This window comes from Etheostoma spectabile, chromosome 12, assembly GCF_008692095.1.
Source record: "Etheostoma spectabile isolate EspeVRDwgs_2016 chromosome 12, UIUC_Espe_1.0, whole genome shotgun sequence".
Classification (NCBI taxonomy): Eukaryota; Metazoa; Chordata; class Actinopteri; order Perciformes; family Percidae; genus Etheostoma; species Etheostoma spectabile.
Window position 1 is genome coordinate 11,083,793 of NC_045744.1, and position 13,136 is coordinate 11,096,928.

At 41.0% G+C, this 13,136-nt stretch overlaps 1 protein-coding gene across 5 annotated transcripts in view; it reads left to right on the forward strand.

Annotated features, from left to right (window-relative positions):
• Window positions 1-1,768: 1,768 nt before the first annotated feature.
• The window catches only part of mmp16b (matrix metallopeptidase 16b (membrane-inserted)), a 32,652-nt gene continuing 21,284 nt past the window's right edge, over window positions 1,769-13,136 (forward strand). For 2 of the 5 annotated variants that reach the window (XR_004334397.1, XM_032531733.1), the window contains exons 1-10: window positions 1,770-2,259; window positions 4,182-4,330; window positions 4,551-4,565; window positions 4,890-5,006; window positions 6,105-6,409; window positions 9,483-9,644; window positions 10,098-10,163; window positions 10,488-10,705; window positions 10,804-10,942; window positions 12,127-12,277. Coding sequence is in view for 4 of the 5 variants with exons in the window: in XM_032531733.1 (XP_032387624.1) it covers window positions 2,131-2,259; window positions 4,182-4,330; window positions 4,551-4,565; window positions 4,890-5,006; window positions 6,105-6,409; window positions 9,483-9,644; window positions 10,098-10,163; window positions 10,488-10,705; window positions 10,804-10,942; window positions 12,127-12,277 (1,451 nt within the window). In the remaining variant the exon portion in view is untranslated. Of the gene's footprint in view, window positions 2,260-4,181; window positions 4,331-4,550; window positions 4,566-4,889; window positions 5,007-6,104; window positions 6,410-9,482; window positions 9,645-10,097; window positions 10,164-10,487; window positions 10,706-10,803; window positions 10,943-12,126; window positions 12,278-13,136 lie in introns of all 5 variants that reach the window. The other 3 variants (XM_032531735.1, XM_032531736.1, XM_032531737.1) reach the window with 3 other exon arrangements.

Consider the following 13,136-nt stretch of genomic DNA (forward strand, 5'->3'; position numbering starts at 1 on the left):
TGGTCTCCATGGCAGCCCATTGGGTTACACAGTAAACACCTCAAAGTAAATGAATGAACCTGCTTTAATCCAATAGGAATCCCTTTCTCAACTTCTCAACCAGTCACATCCTGTTTCACAACATGGAACACCTTGTTCACAGTTGTAAGTAATGTGAATGATTTCCTAATGGTTTTGTCTGTTCAGGTTTCAAACATTAATAATAATATCAAAATAATAATAATAATAATAATACAAATAATAATAATGTTTATAATAGTGATACAGTTCATTTATGCATCAGCAAGACAATATAGTATTTTTCATTCCAGTCTATTCTATTTGTCAAGTAATGTTATATTATACATGTGTATGTCTATACAGGGTTGCACACCCATTAAGGCGTTTGCTAGGGTGAAAAATATAGTTTTGAAAAAATAGTGAAGCCAAAATTTCTAAGTTTAAAGGAGTTATTATAGTCATTGTAAATTATTTTTAGAGATCAAAAATATATGACAGATGAAAGAGCTATTTTCAGGCTTCACTGAACCTGTCTTTATTCATTCTGGTGCTCTGTACGTGCTGCAACCTATTTGGTCCCTGTTTGGGCATCAGACACAAAATAGGCTTTTTATGATATTCTTGGACAGGATGGTTTGGTGCTGACTGTGGTGCAGTGAGGGTCTGCATTCCCACACCTGGTGCCATGGTCTTCTGGCAAAGAGTGGCCCTGTCCTTCAGATCCAATCAAATCAGTGGTGAGAAAGTGTCCCTAACTACAGGAATCTCTGAGTCATTCACAAGTGTGAATAAAAAGGATCAAACAGACAGACAGGCTGCAGCAGTGCAGAAAACTGCCAAGCCACAATGTGTCAGCTTGGCAGAGGATCTCCGTTCCAACTCTCTCTCGTCCAAGTGATTGATAGAAAGAGATCTTGGACATTATCAACTATAATGCAGATTTTTCTGCAGCTAGCCACGTTTTAGCAAGCGGAACGTCAGATTCAGAATTAGGAGTCACTGCTCTAAAAGAGACAGTTGAGATGGCTCCTGTTTGAAGGAATGTATTGCTGTAATATTTAGTATTTAATGAGCTCCTTCTTCATTGCTTTCCATATGCTCTGTCTGCCTGACACATCAAATTAATTTCAGATCAATTTCTCTGCTCATTAGTTCATGTGGGGTGGATTCAGGTTTTGTCCTGGGCCCTTGAAGGTTTGCAAGGAAACAGCTAACGGCCATATTCCTCAATGAAACACCGCCATCGTGTGGCTCCTTTGCTTGAGGCAGATCGTTGAAGCATGGGCTATAAAGAGCTGTACAGTAGAAGCTATAACTGTCTTGGGAAGCTGTCAGGTCGTTTGTTCTGGGTATCAAGGGCAGAGATCAACACAGGGGTAATCTGTGGGCCAGATACTACTTTAAGATACGTGAGCATAATTAAACTAAAGGTCAGCTTTTGTCCTGATGTCTAAATGTGCACAAGCTGCTGTAAAAGATCATATGACTGATTAATGTATCACGTATTGGCAAGGTGCAGATTACATATGTTTTATTAGGGGGTCACTACGCAGTTGTGTCAATGCACATAAAGCCAAATGATGCAATATGGCTTAAAGGCATAAGCAGAGGAATGTAAGCTAAATCAGTCCATAATCTGGATCCATAGGCCTTTTGTATTTAAGATCCAACCATCTTATTGCACGTGTGACTCAAAGTGCACAGAGCCGTGGTCTTTGAAATGTAAAAGTCAAGAATGGCAGTTCATCTCTCCTGCACTCTGTAGGGCAGCTCTCGTGATGCTGCCAAGCAGCGCTGCGCTGTGTGAGAAATCAAAGCGCAGGCGTCGAGTCGGGAGGTAGCATATCTTATGCGCAGACTGGGTACTGTACATGGCCATTGATGCTGCTGGATAGATGTAGCCCCTGATGTAAATAAGAATGGCGAGGGCAGCGGGTCTAACATGCCGCGTTATCTCTGCTTGACATCGGAACATTTTATGCCACCATCGGGATTTGATAAAACGCGGGGGCCTTTTCTCGTTTTCATCGGAATCTGCCTTGACAGCTCGCCTGATGATTTTAATTTGACACAAGAGCCAAAGCAGACGGGCGGCTTCTTCTAATAAACACTCGGGAAAAACAGGTCATTATGACCTTAGTATCCTCCAGTAAAAGAAAACCATCGGATTGTTTTTACGCGGCAGCATTCTGCTTGCATTTTTTGCTTTGGATTTCGTGTGCTGTGTCCGGAGAGGAGGATCATCAGTTCAGCGTTGAGGTAAGATAAATGGCCTTCCCTCCCTTGTTATCAGAAATGACCGCGCGCTCTCCTCCACATCATCTGCCTCAGCGTGAAAAACACTTACATAGTAGGCTATAGGCTATGTATAGACTATATGTTCAGACTCCCCACGCTATCCATGGGCACAATAACCATAAAGCATAACATGGATATATTGTAAGCCTATCAGCATAGCTCAGGCTCTGAACGGTGAAAATATCACGCATTCCTCATTTGTAGAGTGCAATGAAACAGAAGGATGCTCATTTTATTACACTGCGGTCCGTGAGCTGAGCTGATCCACCCCACTGATCCTAAATGTGCAACCTAGATAAGAGTGGTCTATTTTAACTGAGATGTCCTACAGCATAATGCTTTCTTTGCTTGATATACTGTAGTTCTGTGACAGGCCAACACAAAGTCAGACATGCTTTGGCAGCATCATGTAGATTAAACATTGTCAGACACAAGCTGCATAATAGGATTTGCTTTTTTTGTACCTTATTAATTGATGTCATTTTCATCCTCACCTCAGGCTCCCCTCCCACTACTCTGAAGAAATTAAATGCTGAGGCTGTCAGTCACATAAACACATCATTATTTAATTTTATGGCTCACTGAAATCTGCCTGATATCTCTCTGAGATCTGTGCCTTTGAACAAACAAACAACACACACAGGAAACACGCCCACAAGAGAAAGGGGGAAAAAAATAAACAAGGTGAGCTCAGCAGAAAGAGGGATAGAGGCAGAAGGGGGAGGGATGGACAGAAGAGACAGCTAGTCAGATTAGCTGGCAGGAGCATATATCTCATAGGCTGTGTGTAGTGATGGATAGGCACCTGGTTAGCGTGTTGACAGCTGTGGATAGCGTGGCATCGTGGCCTCTCAGATTCAGGATTGAATGTGGCAGTGACCCCTGGATGATGCTCAGCCTCACCTCTTTCCTCTGTGTCAAGTCACACTCTCGCTTTGTAGGGCAAGAGGAGGAAGGGCCACAGTCCTGCACAAGCTGACCGGCAGCCGCAAGACACAGAAAACTGTCACTAGGAAGGATTCAAAGCCAAACAGTTGCACTGATGTCCAGGGAGCCTGTGACCAAATATACACAGACACATGTAAACCTAAACCACTGCTGGATAGACAGTTTATGCAAACAATAGACTATTTACTTGCAAATTCTGTGAAGTATTTCATTAAAAGCTTCTGTGACGTTAATTATAGATTAAACCACAGCAGCTCATTCTCAGTTTGATCTCTTGCAATCATAATAATCATAAATCATCAACAAAAAAGTATTGTAGTTGGTTAGTAACCTCACAGCCTTTTGTGAGATGCAGAATTAATAACTTGCTTTCATATTTTCTTGATGTTTATTATGGGATTGGCCACTTACTGGGAACACTGGGTAGGGTAACTAAATAAATATCATTTTAACAGCTGCTGTGCCCTTGAACAAGGTGCCCCAACCACTGCGGTGAAGGAACGTCTATGGTCTGTTTTTTATCTACACAGCCTCCCAGCATTAAGTGAAACATGAATGCTAAAAAAGAGAATATATTGTAACAGTTATATGGGAGACCTGATCTAGTCAAACACAAAACGAAGGAAATTCAAGTTCATAGCTGCAACAAATGGGGTTAGTTTCTTTAACAGCCTTTCACGTTTGACAGTTCAGGTTGATGAATGTGCATTGTAGTAGATGATTAACTCATTTATTATCCAAACAAACTTGCAAAATGCAACGCCCTGGATGTGATTTCAGCTCAGGAACTTTTTTTCACATGTCATCTCCTACTGGATTTCCTCCTGTTTCCTCTCTACTGTGAGGTTTTCTAATAAAGGCAAAGAGTCTAAAGAAAGTGATAAAATAGCCATGATATGAAGGCACACATTTTTTCTCCTTTTTCCCCCTTGCAGAGATGGCTACAGAGGTATGGCTACCTTCCCCGCACAGAACCGGGAATGTCTGTCCTGCGCTCGGCTCAAACCATGCACTCAGCCATCGCTGCCATGCAGCGTGTCTATGGTCTCAATGTCACAGGGACACTGGATGAGAAAACCAAGGAGTGAGTATACACACTTGTACAACTCAAGCTGGGGTGCACATGTACTTTCACCTAGCTCCGCTCATTCATTTAAAAATGCAGAAAGAATGGCTATCAATATTGCAATGACATAGTGAAGGACAGAAATAGAGATGTTCATTTCACCACCCATCACCTCATCTGAAACAACCTCAGAGGAAGGTTTTAACACTTTTCCTTCTTCTCATTTTGCATGATGCAGTGATATCACGCTGAGGTGAGAATTAATGTTTTGCCTATATGTATTGCAGTATGTGTGTCCTGTACTCTTGATAATCCGATGTGGTATGAATGAGAAAACATGAAACTCTTGATTTTCTCTCAGCCCTCATTGAGAATTATTGACTGTAGTTTGGAGTAGATTTAGCGGTGTTTTGCACAACACGTCCTTGATTTGCTGCTGTGACTCTGTCAGTAAGAGAACTACTGAGTCCACATTAGTGCTTTATGTTGTCTTGTGATGGTGTTTGCCTCCTAACTTTTATTTAGCAAACTTGAGTCACCTTCTCTTCTCTTCTCTTCTCTTCTCTTTTTTTCCAAGTTGGATGCAAAAGCCTCGCTGTGGAGTTCCGGACAAATTTAAAAGTGCTTCGAGGTCCCGGAAGCGGAGATACGCACTGACAGGACAGAAGTGGCAGCGTACACACATCACCTACAGGTAAGAGATAGTGGAGGCAGTTGTCATAGCGACCATTGAGCTTACAGTAACAGCGCTTATTGTAGGTTTCAGATGTGCCAGTGTTAATTTTCTCAGCTCTCTTCTGTCTCTCATCGCCTCCCTTTTTAACCACCTGGGATCACATGCTCTTTGTTGTCATAGAGACCGTGCAAATACGTCACATCTCTGGGGGCACACGCACACAAAAATATCATCAACATCACACATTCAGATTCACACATGTCCCCATATAGGCTGTGAGTATGTTTACTTTCCTGTTCATAAATAGCTTGCTGACAAAATGGGAAAATGAGATGAGGCATTTTCTTTTAATCCTTCTCCATGTATTCATTTTATAAAAAATTAAAATATATATTTTAGCTGAGTAGCAGGACTTTCCTCTACCTCATATAAAATTGTTTGAAATTCCTGAGTGTAAATTGTCCGTAATCTCAGCAGAAATATTCAAACTCTCATCTTATCTCGCCTGATTAAGCTCCAGCTTTTAATAGGTTCTGTGGAGAACTGATAAACGGGTCTCTGGCACAACTGCAAATTGACAGGTTACAGCAGTAATAGACGATAACGCTGTCAATTTATTCAAATCCTTCCTTCCTCCATGAATTTGAATTGATGAGCCACCTCTCCTAATGGAATGTCAATCAGTGCTGAGCCAGTGCTGCTGCTGACTGCACTTTATTCACGAAAATGAGTGGTGAGAGAGGGAGAAGATTTCCCATGCCTCTTTGCCTGCCAGGGACTGATAACGACTGCTGTGTTAAAAGTTCAGTAAAAGCTGCCAGTCTTGAAATAGTTGTGTCAAGTGCAACTTTTTTTTTAGTGTCTTCTTAATTTGAAAAGTAAAATACATTCACTCAAAATGAATAGGATTACGAGGCACAGGGTTGATGCAGTACATATTTTATTTTCACCCGATTGTTTTGTTCCCAGTAATTTAAGATGATGTATGATTGTTTCACCATGTACATCCATGTCTACTATGAACACAGTATGTAAACTAGAGTCTGCAGAGCATTTTTCCAGCCTTATAGCCTCTATGCAACCTTTACAATCGATTTGCTTTGTGTCTTCCCCCAGCATAAAAAATGTCACACCAAAGGTGGGCGCCCGGGAGACTCACGATGCCATCCGGCGGGCGTTTGATGTGTGGCAGGGTGTGACTCCGCTACGCTTTGAGGCCGTTCCATACAGCGCACTGGAGACTGGCAGGCGTGACGTGGACATCACCATCATCTTCGCTTCGGGTTTTCATGGTGACAGCTCACCCTTCGACGGGGAGGGGGGATTCCTCGCCCACGCCTATTTCCCGGGCCCAGGCATAGGAGGGGACACACACTTTGATTCTGATGAGCCCTGGACCCTGGGGAACCCAAACCATGATGGTAAAGGGGTTTAAACCTAAATCTATAGACAGAGAAAGTGGTGGTAGTAAGTAGTAAGACCAAGCTACAAATGAGTGAGGAAAGTGAAAGTGAGGAAAAACTACAGCAGGAGTGTGGAAAGTGCAAAGGGAGGGGTTACAGATAAGGGAAGAAAGTACAGAAAGAAGGTTGTTAAATGCACAATGTTGGCTGTTAAGTAAACAAGTTAAGGGGTGTGGAAGGTATGAGGAATGCATCCACAGAAAAAAAAGAAGTCATCGGGAGAGACAGATAAAGACTGATGGGAAGAAAAAAATGGAAATACAGATGGCTAGGCAGGAGGGCATTATAACAAAGATGATATCATAGGGCAGTGTATGAGGGATGCTTAACCAAGAATGCAGAGATTTCTTTGATCGGGCTGCGCTCTCTAAAGATGTATCACCCCATCTGTCAGGATTTTGTTTTGTTTTTTACATATAACAGGATAGAAAGCTATGCTATTTTAAGACATTGGTTGCTTGCCCATGATTATTGCTATTCTGTTTTTAATGAATTTGATGTAGCTCATTGGTGTGCGAGAGAGGTGACAGTAAGCAGAAAAGTGCCAGATATATATAGCCTATATCTATCCACGACATTACAACATGTGAGATGATTTGATGTAATGTAATCATGTTATGTGTTTATAAGTTATAAGTTGGTTTACTTTGGATTTTATGATGTTAATTATATTATGTTATGCTAATGGTGGATATATTAGGTTAAGTCAGATTAGTATGGGTTATGTTATATTATGTTATGTTATGTTACGTTATTATGTTAGGTTAGGTTACGGGTAATGCTTATTATAGGCTACGTTAGGTTAGGTCATGAGTTATGCTGTGTCATGTTGTTTCATCTTGCGTATGTAATGTTATAAATTATGTTGTGTTATGTCATATTATTTTGGATAATCTTTCGGTAGATAAAGATAGGTTTGGTTATCATGGATTAAATTATAAAATATACTGTAAGAGTAGCCCTCATATCATGCAATGTAGGCCAGCCTGCCAATGTGGATTCTGGCAGGGTGCAGCATCCCAGAGTGGGAGATAAGATGCCTTTCTTAGCCGTGCATCCACACACACTTTAATTAGCCTACCTACAGGGCCACCAGGCTGCTTCGCTTATACCCATGTGCCAAACACTTACGTTATATCCTCCTATTAGTGGAAGAAGAGGGTAACAGCTCACTTTGTGTTTGTTCTGGGAAACTGCTTGCCACCCATCAGCTCCACTCCCTCTTTCTCGCTCTCTCTTTTGTTCTCATACTCCAGTAGTAATTGTCTCAGACTCTCAAGTCAAATTCATGTTCTCCCTTGCACAGTGTCTCATGGTTATCTATGTGGAGTGCTGAGGCTGGTTCTGAAAAGCTTCTGTCTCTGCTTATGTGTCTGGAAAGATGTGCGACCTTTAATGGGCTTTCACAGCAGTGTAATTGTAAATTTTGCATGTTGACATGTGTGCTAATGGTAGCTCCGACCTGTCTCCTGGGAGTCTTTATGGGACATTTTTGGTTTGGTGGAAGAGGCTGGATGTGTGAGATAAATGGGGGAGGGGGAGGTGTAACCTTTTAGCTGCTGGCTGAGGGTCAGTGGTTGGTCTGTGCAGTGCTGCTGGCAGGAGTGAATTTCATGTTTTAAAGGGCAACAATCTCCTGGGGACAGCTTCAGTCACAAGCTGTACATAAATGGTGTTCTTCCTTCTAAATCAGGTTGACACTATGAGCTGAATGCTGACCATAGACACTGGCATGTTTCTTTTTTCATTTGTCTGTGTTTATTTGAATGTGATACGAAATAGAACCAAAATGTGTCCTTGTTCATTGCCGACATGTGTATAGGTGCATTATATGAATGTTTCCACTGTTCTCTGGTGCCCAGGGCAGCAACGTGACCATGTCTCCCTCTGATCTCTGGGGGGCGTATTTGCTTTTATGGAGCCAAGCATTTTTACCGTCAGTAATCTTTACGTGCACTTCATTGCACCACATTAGCTCAATGGAAGTTGTCTGGCCCAGAGAGGTGCAGATAATGATTATTTTTTATTGTTGATTAATCAACTGGTTATTTGTTAACAATGTGTTTACTTGTTTTTCCATAAAATGTTGAACTATTGCTCAGTTGTGTCCAACCAACAGTCCAAAACCTAAAGATTTACAATTTTTTAATTTACAATGATATAAATCTCAGAAAAGTAGCAAATTCTATGAAAGACTCTTAAACAAGCCAATATTTGTCATTCTCTGCTTGATTGTCATGGAGCTTCAGGGAATGTAGGACCCAAGTGCAAGACAGTAGACACACGAGTAAGCTCAGGGATTCATTATACTGAAATCCAACAAACAAAAGGTGTTCGGGAACAGCAGGCAAAATACAAAAATAGGAACAGGCAGTACAAAAATAGAAATACACCAACAGGGTAGATGACACAGACACTCCAAACATAATACAATGATCTGACACAGGACAAGGGGAAGACAAAGACTAAATACAAAGGGTAACAAGGTAACAAGAGGCAGGTGACACAAGGGCTGGGAAACAGGTGGAAAACATCAGGCAATCGCAAGAGCAGGAAACCTAAAGGCAGGAAGTAAATCACAACAAGACTAGACAGACAATCAAGATCAAAATAAAACAGGAAACAGAACATACACAATCATAACATTGATAAATGTCTTAAAATAATGTCTTAAATAAAACTGGTGATCAAAACCACTGATTATTCATTTTCTGTTGACTGACTAATAAAGTAGTCACTACAGGTTGTGAAACAACAATAATTTATAGACTAGGGCTGGGCATCTATATAGCCACTTGTCTATGTAGATGCCCAGTAATTGTAAAAAATCTAATCTTATTTCTTAGTGATGTTTCTGTGTTTATCATGCCTGTCTCGTGTGTTAGTGGGTATATATCTTCTTCTCCTGTTTCATCATGGCACACATAAGAAACATTTTATTCTTTTCCACCTCTTATTTATTGTATATACTGTACTGTGTGCCATATATGATTGAGTGTTTTTGCGGTAACAATACCCTCTTCCGCTCCAGGTAACGACTTGTTCTTGGTTGCGGTGCATGAGCTGGGCCACGCCCTTGGTCTAGAACACTCCAACGACCCCACCGCTATCATGGCTCCTTTCTACCAGTACATGGACACAGAGAACTTCAAACTACCTCACGATGACCTGCAGGGCATCCAGAAAATCTACGGTAACTCTCTGTTTCATATGTTAGTATGATGTAGAAGTTTAACAAAGACAAACAACTCCTTTTCTGTAAATTCTAGCAGTTAGTAAGTAGTTAGAGCCCTTTAGAGCATTGTTACATATGCATTATATTGTTCCAACACTTTTTTAAAGACAGATTACAAACTAGAGACCATCTTGCAATGGGATCAAATCAGCCATGAAGTCAAATCTGGCCAGTGGCGTAAAGTGTAGGGACAGTGGCCCCTTCCCTAACTCTTACTCCCCGTTGCTTGGATTACCCCCATCCTTGAACTCAGCCTTCTTTTTGATCCCCAATACACACCTGTAAAGTTTTGTGACTCCGTCTTGCGTGGTTGGGATGCTATCACGGTGACAAAATCTGTCCACAGACAGACATATAAACACAGAGGGAAATTATTCAAATTCTTCTACTTTTTCTCTTTTTCTGTGGTAGTTCCCGCTTCAGTAGGTGTCTCCAGGACAACATTTTGCCATGATGACACACACACAGACTCACAAGGTGAAAACAAAACCAGCGTCGCTGTCGCGGCTGGTAAATATTATTGATACTGAAGCCCTGCAATGATATAGTCAGTATTACAAATTCTGCTGCACCATTCAGTCACATTAATTGATGTAAGCAGCATTTGTCCGCTGTTAAAGAGGACCGCCAACATGAATCAACTAACACATAACCTGTGCCAACATTTAAGATGCAATGGTCAAAAAACAGTACACTAATTTAATATCTCATTAGAGACAGTCTCAAAAATAGTCTCAAAAATAGTTAAATCTTATCTTGACAAATACAGAAAAACTGTACTGTCTTTTTCTGTCTTTTTAGGTCCACCAGATAGAGCACCGCAGCCTACTAGGCCCCCACCCACGGTCCCTCCTCCTCGCTTCCACCCTCCTTCAGACCCCCGTAAACATGACCGCCATGCCAGACCCCATCGCCCTCCACAGGGGGCCAAGCCCTTCAACCCCAACTCCATGCCCAACATCTGCGATGGAGGCTTCAACACCCTGGCCATCCTCCGGCAGGAGCTTTTTGTGTTCAAGGTAGAGTAGATCATTAGCCTGAGTGAGCATGACTGCTGGTTTTAAAGCTGTTTATGATGATGATGATGATGATGATTCTACCTTATCCATTTCTAAAGGATCAGTGGTTTTGGAGGGTACGAGACAACTCAGTAGTCCCTGGCTACCCCATGCAGATTAACCACTTCTGGAAAGGCTTGCCTCCCAAAATTGACGCCGTGTATGAAAATAGCGAAGGGAAGTTTGTCTTTTTCAAAGGTAATAAAAGCATGAGAATTTTCTTTTTTTTGGGTTATATTTTTACAGTTTTCAATTTATTAAAGGTACCCTACATTTTTGGCCACTAGTAGTGCTATTGAACACCAGTTTTTGAATAGGTCCCCATTTTGTTAATATTCTGCAAATGCACTATGAAACACATGTACATATGAGCGTACGTGAGATGTGATACATATTTTTCTGCCATCGGTATCATTTATTTTCGCTGATTGACAAATGTAAGTGCAAACGCACCAAGTAACAAGGGACTAACAAATGTGATGAAGAAAAGGCTGCTAGCTAACAATCATGGATGTAAACAACACAGGATTTAATTAGTTTTTTTAAATCAGCTTTACAAATGTTTTTATTCCCAGATTTGAGAGTTGTGATATACACTAAAGATCACAATAATGTAATAACTGACCAATCACAAAAAATTGCATACCACCACTACAAGTGGATGTTTATCTGTGAGCGCTTTTAACATACAGTAATCTTTTATCCTATAGCAACTGAGCGGGAGAATTTGTGGTTATTTTGCATTCTGTAAGGAAACAGCAACACAACGGGTGCAGATCCTGTACAGCCATCCGTCCATCAGGCAGATTAACATGACATCTGTCACCCAGTGGGATCAGAGTGCTTCATGCTTTATTTATTCACTCAGGGGGACTTAACTGCATGTGTGAGAGTGTGTGTGTGTGTGTGTGTGTGTGTGTGTGTGTGTGTGTGTGTGTGTGTGTGTGTGTGTGTGTGTGTGTGTGTGTGTGTGTGTGTGTCTAGCTACTTCCTGCAAGCACACTTCCACAGCAGCTCCCCTCACTCTGCCTGAGGCATTAATGATCAAACTGAATTAAATGCAACAATATATATATAATATGTAATATCTACAATAAAACTGAAAACAACAAGTCTCAGCGGCCTTGTCTTCAGAGTATTATTTTTCTGTTTATTGTATTATAGACAACACTGCATAGTTTTTCTGCTGTACAGATATTTTGTAAATGTGGTGACACAGTACATCTGACCTTAGAAATCATGACTCCCTGGAAGAAAAAAACAGACACAGAAGGTTTGAATGAGCTGAGAGTCGGCAGTGTTTGGTCTAGTGCAATTTTTATGGTCATCTTTATGATAATGTCTTTGTTCCAGAGCCTCCTAACTTGGTGTGTGTATTTTAGGAAACCGTTTCTGGGTCTTCAAGGACACAACTCTCCAGCCTTCGTACCCTCAGGACATCTCGCTGTTTGGGAGCGGCATGCCCACTCAGAGTATCGAGACAGCTGTCTGGTGGGAGGATGTCGCAAAAACCTACTTCTTCAAAGGAGACAGGTCTGTGTACTAGCACTGTTATGAAGTTAAGTAGTTTGTCACAACTGGAGTCTCTCAGAGCAAACAAAGTACTATGAGGCCAATCAGTGGCTTAAATCTTAATTAAAGTATGTTGTTTATGCTGATAAATTGACTCCATTTGTTACCAAATGGTATGTGCACATATCATACAGTACTTTGAGGAGTAGATTCTACAGTCCAAATAATAAAAGTAAGTTTTTGTCAGCTCCTTTCCTTCTGTTCCTCTTTATCAATGCAGTGTGTCTCTATTTGGAACATGTGATGATGATATTTAATAGTTGTGCAGGCGTGTTGATCAATGCCTCTTCAATTTTGACATAGATTAGCTGGCATCCTTAATGCGCTAAGCCAGTGGTGTCAAACTCAGTTGTACAGGGCAAGACATGTACATTTTACTGCTTTATTTAATCAAAAAAAAGTCAAACATCTTTTACTGTATTATTTGCATGTCTCATATAGTCTTCTCACTTACAACTTGGTCGACATAAAGCCCCCAAAAAATGTAACTTTGCCATCAAAGAAAAAAGCGAAACAAAAACATTGGGAAAAAATGTGTCAAAAAATGCAACAAAAACTTCTGAAAAACTGGCAAAAATGCTGAAAATGTGCCAAAAGCGTTGGCAAAAGTGACAAAAACTTCCAATAAAGCAACAAAAACTAGTTGGTCAAAAATGTATTATGAATCTTAATTGATATGCGGGCCAGATCAAAATCTGCGTGGGGCCGGATTTGGCCCGCAGACCTTGAGTTTGACACGTGCTCTAAGCTGTCACGTGTTGCTTTGTAAGAGATTGCCTATTTAACATCTGAAAAATGCATTCAATCAATTATGACCCAA